Source organism: Schistocerca serialis, chromosome 1 (assembly GCF_023864345.2).
Source record: "Schistocerca serialis cubense isolate TAMUIC-IGC-003099 chromosome 1, iqSchSeri2.2, whole genome shotgun sequence".
NCBI classification, from domain to species: domain Eukaryota; kingdom Metazoa; phylum Arthropoda; class Insecta; order Orthoptera; family Acrididae; genus Schistocerca; species Schistocerca serialis.
This window is the reverse complement of record NC_064638.1, coordinates 1,274,295,466-1,274,310,376: the sequence shown is the minus strand read 5'-3', so window position 1 is coordinate 1,274,310,376 and position 14,911 is coordinate 1,274,295,466. Positions and strand designations below refer to the sequence as shown.

Genomic DNA, 14,911 nt, shown 5'->3' with positions numbered 1-14,911 from the left:
TTCTGAAGAAGATAAATTTGTTATGAGATTTAAGTGTCAGAAAGTCCTTTCTGAAAGCATTAGTGTGCAGTGTAGCCTTGTATGGAAGTAAAACATGGATGGTCAATAGTTTAGACAAGAAGAGAATACAAGCTTTTGAGATGTGGTGCTATAGAAGAATGCTGAAGATTAGATGGGTGGATCATGTAACTAATGAGTAGATACTGAATGCAATTGAGGAGAAGACAAATGTGTTATACAACCTGACCAATAGAAGAGATCTGTTGGCAGGACACATTCTGGGACATCAAGCGATCACCAATTTAGTACCAGAGGGAAGTGTGTGGAGTAAAAATTGTAGAGGGAGACCAAGAGATGAATACTGTTAAGTAGATTCAGAGGGATGTAGGTTGCAGTATTTACTCGGAGATGAGGCTTGCACAGGATAGAATAGCATGGAGAGCTGCATCAAACCAGTCTTCGGACTGAAGACCACATCAACAATCAGTACAGTAACTGCCATTCCTTCAAAATCCCTTACATGACAAATCAATTTTCAATTTGGCTGTTTACGACAGTATTTTAAGTTAAACTGAAGAAACCTGCAGAGGACTAGCAGCCATCTCATTTACATGTGACACAAAGAAAGATGATGTGTCCCACAAATTTTGGCAAAAGAATCAGTTACGTAGAACAGAAGAAAGCATTATTTACATAACTGCAGTGCAGGTGAAACTACGTATTTTTTCCCTTTGTAGGTATCGGTAGCGCAAGCAAGTTAACAGGTTTGCATACCTCTTCCAGTTTAATAACGAGAGGTAAGAATCATTTCAGAAAACTGAAATTATTCATTTCCTAGCAAGCAAAACTGTGTGTTTGATTCTTAAGAATCACACAATCATTATCAAAAGTATCATGCTGCATGCTGCTACTTGCTCCTGCAACTGTCACTGTCTTACTTGGTGCCACATTGTGTTGTGATAAATCACTTGCAATGTCCTTTTACACAATTTTACTTATGCTATCATATTTCTTAATATTTTAATGAAAGAATTTAATAACAACTGAAAAATAAACCACTTTAAAAAATGCCCCTAATATGATAAATATTGGATCATTTAACAATAGCTAGTTTCATTTCGTTGCAGGAGACTAATCATCTACATCCACACACCAAATTAACCAATTCGTAAGTTACTGTCTTAAGAACTGTGAATGACACAATGCAAAATTTAATTCTCACAAACATTGGCTGACTTTGAAAACCATAATTGATGATAAGTAATAGGCTCAATTTTACCATACTAAGCCAGGAGGAGAAATAATATTTTAAGTAATGTTCCCATTAAGAATACAGGAATGCTTATATCATAAAAATGCAGAACTGGGAACACATGAAAAAATCATCACTGAAAATAACTGTAGGAATAGCAATGGAGCTATAAAGTAGGATGAAGACCTTCCAATAAAATTAGAAGGTGTACTTTTTTTTTAGCATTTTTGTATGTCTGGGTATTTATTCTAACTAAAGGAATGTTGCAGTGCATTAAGAGAGATCTTAATTGCAAAAAAATTTCTTAAGGAACACATTTTTGGGCTCATGGTATTTATTAACTTATGAACTGAAAAAAGAATAATAATTTCATCTTCAACACCATAATCAAATACATATCATACATCTGCAGATATTTGAGACTTCACAAGCAGCAGTTACATCATAAGTATATCTTATCTCAATCTACTACGGCCACTTGAGGAAATTGATTAGCAGTTACATATCTCTGACTGACTCCAAGCCATTCTAATTCCTGCAATCTGGTTGAGTAAATGTCAGCAAATGTAAGTAATCAATTTTTTTGTCTTTAAGCAGTATGTAAATACACTGTGAGCCTAAACAATGCGATGTGTACTATTGAATGTAAGTATGGTTTGTTCACACAGGAACATATAAAATAACTGTCAGTATAAAATGCATAGCATTTACTCGTGCAAGGCTACGAAAAAAGACATGTCACAAGCCTTAACTTTTTTCCCATCCAAAAGACTGAAGAACAGGGATTTCAAAGCAAGGGCAAGGTGCTGAGTGTAGATCACACTGGTTTTTCTAACAAATGTGTTCGTGAAGTTGACTCAAAAGCTTTTGATAAAGAGTGAACCAGGGAACCAACAATATTGAATCACTAAATGACTTGCTCCACAAATAACATAAAAGTATTGTCCAAATATTATTCATCTGCCTTAGTTGTTACATGATATATTGCATTTGAAATGTATACCTGTCAAATCCTTTTATTAAACTGGTTTCATATTGTGGAAACCAAGCAACTTTGCATTTTGCTCACAGCAATTATTCAAAAATTGACAGGTGTGAAGTTTTAATTTACTGAAGAATGAACTTGTCAAGAAAATCAGTATGTTGAAACTTTTCACTAAACTGTCAGTCACTGTTTCAGAATTCTGAAATGAAGATTTATTTGACACTGCCCTGTTATGTGCCTATGGCCACTCTGATGTTACATGTGCTTGAAAGAAATGACAAAAAAATGTGATTGCTACTAATAATGAACAGAATATTCATTTCACATTATCAACACTCTTAGCAAAAACTGTTACATAAGAGTAGCTTTCATGCTTATTTCACTTTTTCAAAAGATAGTGAAAGCAGCAGCTGGAAATGATGCTGGCTTCACCACAGATCTACGCATAATTACACTTATTTTCTTAATATTACAGTTGCGGAACTCAGTCTTTAAGGAAACATATAGTTAATAAAAAAGACTTCACATTTCACTTAGTACTTGCATTGTTTTATGGTTTCCAGAACTTTCTGTCTTTCCCTTAGTGGACCTCAGCACAAAGTTTTACACATAACATATCAGCCAGACAGACTAGAACCATATGAACTTTACTGTTGAAGACTACTTTCTATACTGTCAGCAAGACATTTTAGCTGGACAAATTGGTTTCTGTTATTGTTGTTGCTGAGCATATGATACTTCACATTATACAAAAGTTGTTTAATGGCTACTATTTTGTGTAACACAGATTGTCTTTCTGTATGAAAGTCATCAAAGACAATGACATGCAACATGTCTTTAACACTACGAGGCATTATGGCCTTAATACTGAAAGTTGGCTTTGGCAGTGTTTAAGTTATAAAACCTGATGGACCTCAAGCATTTCTGTTACACATGGCAATTACAAATGTAATATTGTCTGGAATATGAAGGTGATATCACACAACATCATAAAGGCCAGTAAATCAAATAGGACAGCACATTGCAGAAGAAGACTGGTTACTGGGCATGTTTCAAAAAATAAATGTACTATGATATTCTTCACTATAAGATAAATAGTGCTGAACTAGCAACTGAGGAAGATATTAGCAATATAAAATATACATGGGGTCACACTACCATGGCAGGAGCCAATTTCTGTAAAACAGAGAAAGAGAGAGAGAGAGAAGGAAAAAAAAAGACAGAAGGCTGAGGTAAAAAGATGTGCAAATGGTGTAGGAAAAGAAGAGTTAGTCATACAAATGTGGTCCAGAACAGTATTTGGCAGTAGCAATGGACCAAAACAGTTTTCCTAAGATCCAATTTTCTATAAACTTGTTTTGACTAATCAACTATCTGCAGATCATTATTAACTCAGAAATGTGAGCATAACTACTACAGTCCCTCTTCCTGTTACTTGTACTTCTCACAACGCTGACTTTTTCCCCTTCCTCAATGTAACATACTTTCATTGTCATTTGTTTCCTCTGAATTGTCTGTATCACCCAACATACAATCAACACCAAAATTTCAATAGATCATCCCTTTACTGTTTTCACTTCCATGAACATTTCACATTTTAACAAGTAGACTATCTGCAACAGGAGCATATAATCACAGAATGACAACTGTTTACACCGTCAGCAGATAATGCTGAAGATATTTTGAATGAGTGAATACAGTATCTCTCCTGTGACACGTTCGTAAAACTGCAAAACAGATGAACCAAAGAACTTGGATTACACTGTGCTATTTATTCTCTTTCTCTTTAAGAGACTTGAGGACAAAGGTAAAGTAAAAAAGAAAACTCTTGTAAGAAACTGGAGAGCTCCAGTGCAATGCAAGAGGTCACTTCAGTGATGGTGCAAATATATCAATGTACTATACAAAAATATTATGTTGACTGGAATTTCCAATATATTGCGTCTTTTTTATGCAAGGACAAAAAGTAATGTCTTGCTGTTTATGGATACAAATAGTTAAAACAAACACTATCACAATATAAAAATGAAGAAGAAAACTGTTGACAGCTGTGAGGAACTACTTTTAATACTAATTCATTCTCCTCCTTTCAACAGCAACGAGAGAGAGAGAGAGAGAGAGAGAGAGAGAGAGAGAGAGCTACAAGGAGAGGAGCACCAAAGATGGAGTGGGATATGCTTCCCTAATGTAGTATTATAAATGACAGGAATGGTATGAAAAGGTAATAAATATTTAAATATATCAAGTAATTAAGTAGAAATTGTGTTGTAAAATAAATAACATTTTATACATTACTACATCAAAATGTATTAGGTTTCACACAACCCCAAGTCTAGAGATAAAAAACTGATTAACGCCGATATGGCTCCCCATATGCTGAAGTGTTATTAAACGACAATAGTTACGAGTTGGTGACACAGATGTCCTGTTTGTTATCAGTCATTCAGTTTCCACCAATATGACATTTGCGAATTGAGGTGAAAAGAAAATGTGTCTCCAGCAATACTAAAAAGTTTTGCCTATGGCGAAATTCAAAGTACCTCAAAATATCAGAAGCCTTATATGCTGAATGCACTTCAGTGGCATTAATATATATTTCTTTAGCAGAATTACAATAGATTATCCTCATTACAAAAATTATTTTATTTGAAATGTATTTTATTTAATGTTTGTTTGGTCTTATGACATTTGGATGTAGTGCATTTCATACTGATGTAGAAATTGAACTGTTTGTATGTGAGCATCATCTCAAAAATATGAGATAACAAAATTGAAAGTAACTAGAAAAATAAGCGACAAAAAACAGAGCCAAAAAAATTCAGAATCTGTGGATTACAGAAAGTTCATAAAGTTAAGAGGGGGGGAATCGCAGAAAACCGCAGCTGCCATTTGAGAAAATGATGGTGTATATCGAGTAGAAATATATAGAAAGAATGCAGCAAGACAAAAGTAAGACCGAGATGTGAAACATGTTCGATGGACAGAATATGCAGAAATGATATTGTTGCGGTGTGAAAAACACCGTAATAGGGAATAAAGAAAAATGTGAAAGAAATCAGAATAAAGGTCGTCTCCATCCACATGACTTCTCTTTCTGTCCTCTTACCAACTAGCAAGTGGTCCTTGACTCGACTAATATTTGAATTCCTCTTGCTGCTGTTATGGGTATGTGGCACAGACTTCTATTCCTACCTTCTACTTTCTCTTTATGAACCTCTCCACTTCCAGGGATACAGATCAGTATTATTACCCTGAAAGTCTACCATGATATAAATGGTGTGTGTGTGTGTGTGTGTGTGTGTGTGTGTTTGTTTTTTTTGGGGGGGGGGGGGGGTGATTGTAGGCAGGTATTTAACCACACATTTTACTCGGTTGTAATTCTAAATTCTGAAAACACTTTAGCAGGCCTCAAGTTGCAGTAAGCAGTGGCAAATAAATGGATGTTACACAGAATTCTAATCAAAGACACAGAAAAGCTAATATTAAACAGAAGTCACAACATCTTAAGGAGACAAACATCCTTGGTCCATATAAAGTACAAAATAAAGTTTCTACTTTGGAATGCTATCTAGGAAATTGTAATTGACAAGGTGTGTGAGTGTGTGTGTGTGTGTGTGTGTGTGTGTGTGTGTGTGTGTGTGTGTGTCCCCACACATAAATAGTTATGTGCTGCTGCATACATAAAGTTTAGTGCTTCATTTAAAATGGAGTATTGATTCCCCAACATAACATCATTGTATCAGTTCACTGCACCCCAACAAATCAATCATTCATACCTACGCAACAACCTGTGAAACAATAAATAAATGCTTATATACTATGATTTAACTTTGGTATCATGCATAAAAATCAAATAAATTATTAAGTTACATTCTCTTTCACTTTGTACACAATGAATTTACATGCATACTATTATGATGTGGCAAAACTTGCCAAAAAATGGAGTAGCTTTCTCGATTTGAAATTCAAAGTACTTAGCTAGCGTATTAATTGGTCACCTCAAAGAAACATTCATCAATACACACAAGAAAGTAAGTGTGTTCCTGAAAATTTTCCCAGAACAAGAATTCAAATGTAAGGTAATAAATGCTACTAAAAATAACTAGCCTTCATGCTGGGGTGCAATAGGCAGTAAATAAACATGTATACCTTTAACAGTGTTTTAACAACAACGTCTTTTTCAACCACTTCTCAGATTTCAACAAACAACAAGAACATTTACATACATCAATACACAAACAACTTTCTTATTATAAGCTAGTAATACGACAGATATGTAAAAAGGATTTAATAAACATAAGTCTCAGTCTGTACAACTATGTATAGCTCTTTGCTGAAAAAATACTGATTTGCTCATAACAATACAACAGTATACTATTTCATAAAATATATCAACTAGAATATTGCTTCCACATGTATGTTTTTGACAGGAAATAGTACACGTGGTTCATGCAAAACCTCCCTCACGAAAAAGGGTTGCTACGCCTCTTCAGTGAACCGAACTTCTTCTCAGCCTCATAAAGTTGTTTATCATTTCGCAAAACTTCGAATGGCACAGTCACTGCCTCTTGCACACCGTCCTCAGCACCATCGCTTGAAAAATCCTCAAAACTCATATTACTGAAACCAACTGGTGCCACTTTATGAGCCTTATCGCTACCAATTTTCTTCGAAGATTTAGAAGTTTTCTTGTGTAAAGCTGTCGATGTTGTCTTAGAACTTTTGTGTGACTGTTTCGATAGAATGTCGTCAAATTTATCCTCTGGACCCGAATTTTCTATGAGATGATATTTTGATTTATCACTATTTTTAGACCGTTCTTTTTTTGTCAAGTGCTTTGGTGACTCTGGGTGTTCAGCTTTGGTCCTGACACTATCGAGGCTGAGAGTAGGTTCGGCAGGATAGGAATGTTGAGTCTGGCACACTTCAGGCTGCGCGAGATACAGGAAACCTGAAGCTACACTTTTTATAACTGACGAGTGGTGCTGGTGTCGCTTGAACTCATTGTCTGTTCTTCCGGATTCGGGCACTGTTGTAGTTTCGATCAGCCTTAAGGAGTTTGGTCTGGCAGCTTGCGGTTTTAACAGCATCTGGGATGTCATTTCACAAAATGGAATTGCCCCAAACAAATCTTCCTCATGACCATCTGGTCTGACAGGATTCTGTACAGTTTGGCTGACAGGATTGGACTCTGGCAATTTCACGTTATGAGATTCCACCATTCGGGAACTTTCAGCAGACTCAAACTCGACAGATAATAGTTCAGCAGCACCAACATTATAGTTCTGAGGAACAGCAAAGTAATTTGGATTACTGAAATGAGTCACATCTCTACTAATATTTGGTGAGACCATAGGACTCACTGAAGCTGCCTGAAATGGTGAATGTTCAATAATTGAGTTATCATCTCCATGTCCATGGCTAAATGGATTTGAAAAGCAATCAGAATTAAATGGAGATGAACCAAAGAGATCCTTCCCATTGGAAAGCCCATCTGAGGTCTCATCCTGTTCTGCAATTGGAGGCACAGTTGTAGCAAAGTGTGCTGCTGGAGTTTCAAATCTAGAAATGACATCTGAAACAATACTGTCCTTGAAACATGAGCCGACTATATCCCCTACATTTTCATTTTTATGACAGCGAATCTTTTTCATGTGATCAACACTGTCATCACCTTTACTTCCATAGATTGAATTCTCCCTTGTAATACCTTCCTTAGTGTCTGTCCCTCCAAGGTCAACCAAGCAAGATTCCGTGGGTAATGTAACAGGAGCTCTCTCTTCTGGTGGAGTCACAAGATGAGGAACTGGTGAAGAAGATGTAAAGAGGAGTGAAGATTTTCGACCTCCGCATACGATGTCCATTGGGGAAACTGCCTGACTCGTCGGCTGGCTGCGACTTTGATAATGAGAAGACTTCCTCCCAGTCGTTCTAGTCAGCGATCGTACTGATGCGGGTTTCTGAAAAGGAGCTAAGGCAAAGACATCACAGCTGGTATCTTTCACAAGTTTTGATTTTGGTGGCACACTCATTTCGGCAGCATCTTTCCACAAGTCACTTTTGCTCTCAGTTTCTGGAGGGGTGGGGCTTTTTTCTCCACAATTCTCATCTTCCGTATCAAGTTCATCATCAGCTAACAGTGGCTTGTCACCGTACTGGTGGCCGACAAAAAGCATGTCATCAGCACAAGCACTGCCCTCGTCGTCTTCTTGCTCTATAGTCGGTTGCTGTAACTCTCTCGTTTTGATAAATATCTTGCACCTCTTCCTTTCGTCATCTTCATGAGTTGTGACACTTTCACATTCTGCATGGTATGCAGAAGAGCCGCATGTCATTATGCTTTCAGATATTGTTTCATCATTCTTCTTCATCTTCTCCCTGACATATTTCTTATCATCACTGATATCTCCAATTGCATCATCTTCATTCATTGCACGAAGGTCACTTGCAGATCCAATGGAATCATCAGACACATTGTCATCGTATGATGCTACCTCAGTTCTTACCTCTTTTTTCGATTTTCGCACAACAGATGACATGGCATTTCTTCCACGTCTCTTTCGACGTGTACTACTTCGACTCGAATCTAGAACAAAGAAAAAGTCATTACAATTTGTCCACTTTTAAAATATATGATTAATAATTGACATATTGATCTTGCATAGGATATTAACTTTGTGTGTGTGTGTGTGTGTGTGTGTGTGTGTGTGTGTGTGTGTGTAGGGGGAGGGGGGAACACTCTGCGAGGAGATATCACCGTGAATGAAACCTGGCTCCATCTTTATAAACCTAAAAGCAAACTCCAGCTGATTGAATGGCACCATTTAGATAAATAAATTTTTGTGTAAATGAATTTTTAGTCTTTGAGTTGCTTATGACTTTCAGGATGACCCACATATGCTAATGATAACGTATGGTGAGAATCATCAACATTACTACTATTTAACAACATTTCACCTCAATACATCATCATACAAGTGAGGTTTTGTATAAACAAACAATGCATTACCAGTTTTTTCACATTACTGTGTTTTGCCCTGTAGTATGGTCTTTGGGTGATAGTACACGGTTTCACCTCGGTAAGAAGTTTCTAAAGTTCTAATGAAAGCCTACAATTTTTTTAAAAATTTTGTATTGGTAGTATGATATCTCCGTTTCTACTAGGGTGGTTACTTGTAAGCTACTCTACGTCATCTTTTTTCACTTCCAGCCGTATGTTATTTAGGGTGACAGGAAAACTCATAGGTTTTTGTTATTTCAGTCTGTTTTAACAAACAAGAATGATCCAATTGCATCCAATAAAACTTTTCTCTAAATTCACGGAATAGTTCTCGAGTTATCTGGGGATGAGTAAGGTTTCAATGTGCCACTTCCACTACAAATTTAGCCAGGATGTATATTTTGATTGCAAACATGCTCCTGCAAACAGTTTGAAATATTTTCAATGATCTGGAATCAGAGTCAGAATTTTGGTATATAAAAAACCCATTCTATTTTCATCCTTCTAAATTTCGCAATCGTGTGGATTGGGAGTTCTGTAGAATGATTAATCTGCTAACAAAGAGTTTTTACATCTGTAAGCAAGAACCCACAAGCTACCATGTAAAACTTACAAACTTCCTACAGCTTTATTTTAGAAGATACAGTGGAGTGAATGTTCTCCCCAACATCACTTTGAGAGTGTTTTCTCTAGGAAAAGAAAATAGTTTTCAATAACATGGGTCCAACTAGACAAGATACGAGAAATTTTGGTGAAGTCAAAGAATTATTTTGACAGGATGTCAGTATCCCAAATGGAAGACGAGGTGACATTGCGCAAGCTAGGTGGCCACTCTGCTGGAGATATATATAGTGTACTCCTGTAGGCTGTATTTAGGTCATACGATCCTATAAGGGTTTCTTTCTTTATTTATGATGAAAGTGTTTTCACAATATTGTGAACATCACATAAAGCAATGCCTCTTTCACTAATAGCTAACTTCTAATTTCCTTGGACTAATCTTTGCACACTGCTGATGCAAAACTGATTGTCAGTAATTGCTGAAATGCACAGATGTCGGGAGAAAAAAGGACAGTTTTTTCCCCGCAGGCTGCACTAAATCTTTCTGAATTGCCACTTTGTAGTGGGGCTGTGTTGCTGAGTGTATCATGTGGATGGTTGGTTTGTGGGATTAAAGGGAACAGATTGCTACGGTCATCGGTCCCTTTTTCAAAAACTTCAAACACCACATGGAATAAAAATGAACAACGGACATAACAACAGACGACATAAGACAAGAAAGACGCAGACTGAGACCAGACAAAAGGAATTAAAATCACACAGAGTGTGACAGTGGTTGGCCGACCATAGAGACAAAAAAGGAAAAGCCAACCACCTAGGAACACACTAAATAATAACCCAGTCTAAAATCGTAGGCCAAAGGCCAGACTCATAACAAAAAATGACAAACACTCAGAGTAAGTGATTAAAAACCCCCTGCCTGAACAAAACGCAAAACTAAGCCTGCCATGGCAGTGTCATCTGTTAAAAGGGCAGGGAGCATATCAGGCAGCGCAAATGTCTGCCTGAGCACAGCTAAAAGCGGACAGACCAACAAAATGTGGACCATCGTCAAAGCCGCCCCGCAGCGACAGAGAGGCGGGTCCTCACGGCTCATTAAATATCTGTGCGTCAGCCGGGTGTGGCCAATGCGAAGCTAACAAATGACAACTGAGTCCCTGCGAACGGCTCGCATGGATGACTGCCACGCAGTCGTCGTCTCCTTGACAGCACGGAGTTTATTAGGTGTGGTCAGATCGTGCCATTCAGCGTCCCAAAGTGTAAAAACTTTGCGGTGTAAGACAGCTCGCAAATCAGTCTCTGGGAGGCCAATGTCCAGAGTTGGTTCACTGGTGGCCTGTTTGGCCAGGCGGTCAACAAGTTCATTGCACGGGATGCCGACATGACCAAGTGTCCACACAAAGACCACAGAGCGGCCACAATGGGCAAGAGTATGAAGCAACTCATGGACAGCCATCACCAGACGAGAGCGAGGGAAACACTGGTTGATAGCTCGTAAACCGCTCAGGGAGTCGCTACAGATAACTAAGAACTCACCTGAGCAGGAGCTGATATACTCTACGGCACGGAAGAGGGCGACCAGCTCAGCAGTGAAAATGCTGCAGCCAGCCGGCAATGAGTGTTGTTCGTAATGGTCCCCTAGAGTGAGAGCATAACCGACATGACCAGCAACCATCGAACCGTCATATCACGTGGAGGTCAAGCACCAATTAATTGAGGAATGGGACAGGGGTGGGAAAGGGGAGAGGGGGTTACGTCACAACACACAACACACTACCAATTACCAGGAGGAAACCACAAGATCAAAAAATTAGTATGCCAGCGCATCTGTTATCACAACTGAAAATCACGAACCACATGCTACTGTGTCATCCTCTGCCCCCGGTGTCACTAGATGGTAGTTCTCCTTTGATTAGTTCCTCGACTGTCATCATATAGCTACTGAGTGTATCTCAGTTCTCCCACCTAAAAGCTAATTGATCAGTTCCTCGACTGTCATATAGTTACTGAGTGTATCTCAGTTCTCCCACCTAAAAGCTACATGTGGCACCAACACAGGTCTAGACTACTAAACTGCTATTCTAGAACCCAATATACAACAAAAATTTTAAATGCTGTCGTAATACACTCATTAAGAGATATAACCTGATGTTAGCACAATAAGACAGGTGTTACAGTGTGTGTATTGAGGCAGCGTAACAGGTGGAATGCAAATACCCAGACTATATCTTTATCCAATAGTTGAGAATGAGAGCTCTTGGTGACTTCCAACAAACATTCACATAATTTATGAAACACACAAATTATGAAACTTTTTCTTGTTGAACCTCCCATCCCTTATCTCTCTCTCTCTCTCTCTCTCTCTCTCTCTCTCACACACCCACCCACACACACACACACACACACACACACACACACACACACACACACACGCTAAAGGATAATAGTTTATCACTTATTACTACATTTTCATTATTCATACAGTCAAACTTCATCATCAGGCATGAAATTTTAACATATTACTTCTTTGCTACTAACTCTATTTGCAACACCCTTGCAGACAGTATCTACATTCACAAAAGTATGGAATCACCGTGCTAAATGCATGCCTGAATACAAATGCAGATGATAGCCAAGCTCCATTGTGTTTCAACGTAAAAGGTACCTGTGGAATGTCCTTAATATGTTGCAAATGTCAGTCATGGTCTGAACAGTGTTCTGTGAAGTTCTGAGTGGATTATGTCAGAGCTACGTGAAGTCAAACATGGGCAAATTATTAATGCTCGTACAGTGAGTACTTCTGTATCCAAGACAGACGAAGTCTTTCATGTCAAAGACGTACACCAGATACAGGGAACATGGAAAAAAATCAACTGACAAGTCATAATGTGGATGAAACTGTGTTGAGTGATCATGATGCATGGCAGCTGAAGAGGATTGCGAAAAAAACAGAGTATGAGAGCTACAAAAGTCAAAAACCCTGTCCGCACGAAAATAATACAAAGGGAGTTCCACAAGATGGTAAGGCATGGTGGAATTTCAAGACCACACATCAGTGATGCAAATGCCCATAACTGAAAAACGTCATGCTGAAGCCATAAAACCTAGACTATGGAGCAATGGAAGAATGTCATTTGGTTGGACAAGTCTTGATTAACTCTGTTTCCAACTTCTGCCTGAGTTTACAGCACTAGAGTGAAAGATGGTGAGGGTCTGATGATGATTTGGGCAAACATGTCATGGCATTCCATGGGCCACATGGTTACTCTGTGAAGTAGCATTATTGCCAAGGATTAGGTGACCATTTTGACCGATCAGGTCCACCCCATGGTAAATTATTTGCTCCTCAATGATGATGCTGTGTTTCTAGGCAATAGGGCTCCTATTCACACAGCTCGCATTGTCCATGACTGGTTTTGTTACAACAAGGACGAGTTGTCACATCTCCCCTGGCCACTACAGTCACCATATCTCACTGTTACTTGAGCCTTTGAGGTTTACTTTGAAGAGAAGGATGAATGGCCCCTATACACCTCCATCACCATTACCTGTATTAGCCACTATTTTGCAGGATGAATACTATAAGATTCCCTTGTAAGCCATACTGGGCCTGTATTTTTCCATTCTGAAACGACTGGAAGGTGTTTTGAATGCCAACAACTTTCCTACGCTGTATTAGGCATGGCAATATGTTTTGCTTTTGGTGTTTTCATGTTTTTGTCCACCCCTGTGCATCATTAAATATATCTGCAAATTTATATGACTGCACGACATACAATTAAGAAGATATGACAACATGAACATTGAGATGTGTGGAAAAGCAGCTTTTGCTTAAAAGGCTGCCCAAATTAACCAGACTATATCCATCGAGTATTTCATAATGAGAGCAATTAGCGACTTCCATAAACTTTGATTGATTCCTGATTCTTTTACATCCAGAATGTTTTTGACACCATGCCTCACAAGCGACTTCTAATCAAATAGCATGCCTATGGAGTATGGTCTCAGATGTGTGACTAGTTTCATGATTTCCTGTCAGGAAGGTCACAGTTCATTAGTATTTGATGTAAAGACATCGAGTGTTCCCCAACGATGTGTCAAAGGCCCTTTGCTGTTCTTAATCTACATAAGTGAGATGAGATACAGTCTAAGAATCCCTCTTACATTGTATACAGATGATGCCGTCATTTACTGTCTTGTAAGGTCATTAGATGAACAAAACCAACTGCAAAATGATTTACACAAGATATCTGTATGGTGCACAAAGTGGCAACTGACTCTAAATAATAGAAATTGTAAAGTCGTCCACTTGAGTATTAAAAAGAATCCTCAAAATATCAGTTACATGATAAATCATACAAATCTAAAGGCTGTAAAATTAACTTAATATTTAGGGATTACAATTACGAATGATTTAAATTGCAATGGGCACACAGACAACATTGTGAGGAAAGCAAAGACTGATTTATTGGCAGAACACTTAGAAAATGTAACTGGTCTACTAAGGAGACTTCTTACACTACACTTGTCTGCCCTCTTTTGGAGTACACTGTGCAGTGTGGGATCAGCATCAGATATAATAGAGGGAGAACATAGAAAAAGTTCAAAGGAGGGCAGCTCATTGAGTGGGACTGATACAATATGCGACTTGGAGCGGCAATCATTAAAACAAAGGTGTTTCTTGTTCTCATGAAATTTCTATCACCAATTCTTTCCTTTGAGTTTGGAGATTTTGTTGGCGCCCACTTACATAGGGAGAAATAATGATCGCTACAAAATAAGAGAAATTAAAGCTGACATGGAAGGACTTGTGTGTTCTTTTTGCCGCACATTGTTTCCGAGTGGAATGGTAAAGAAATAGCTTGAAGGTGGTTCCATAAACCCTCTGCCAGGCATTTGATTGTGAATTACAGAGTTATCACGTAGATGTAGATGAAGAACTTTTAGCATGACTTCAAACCTATGCTTTAGTCAAATATTTAATTCATTAACTCATTTGCAAAGTAATCAAGCATCTGAAGCTGTTTTATATGTGACAGTTCGATTCTTTAAAGAATTGGGAGTTACTGGTTGAACCCTATTCCAACAAGTGGCTATCATATCTGCAAACCTC

General features: G+C 38.1%; 1 protein-coding gene across 1 annotated transcript in view; it reads right to left on the bottom strand.

The window, feature by feature from the left end:
* Nucleotides 1-6,407: 6,407 nt before the first annotated feature.
* The window catches only part of LOC126419515 (uncharacterized), a 258,207-nt gene continuing 249,703 nt past the window's right edge, over nucleotides 6,408-14,911 (bottom strand). Inside the window, exon 16 of the mRNA XM_050086708.1 lies at nucleotides 6,408-8,823. Coding sequence (XP_049942665.1) covers nucleotides 6,701-8,823 — 2,123 coding nt within the window. The 3' untranslated portion in view covers nucleotides 6,408-6,700. The remainder of the gene's footprint in view (nucleotides 8,824-14,911) is intronic.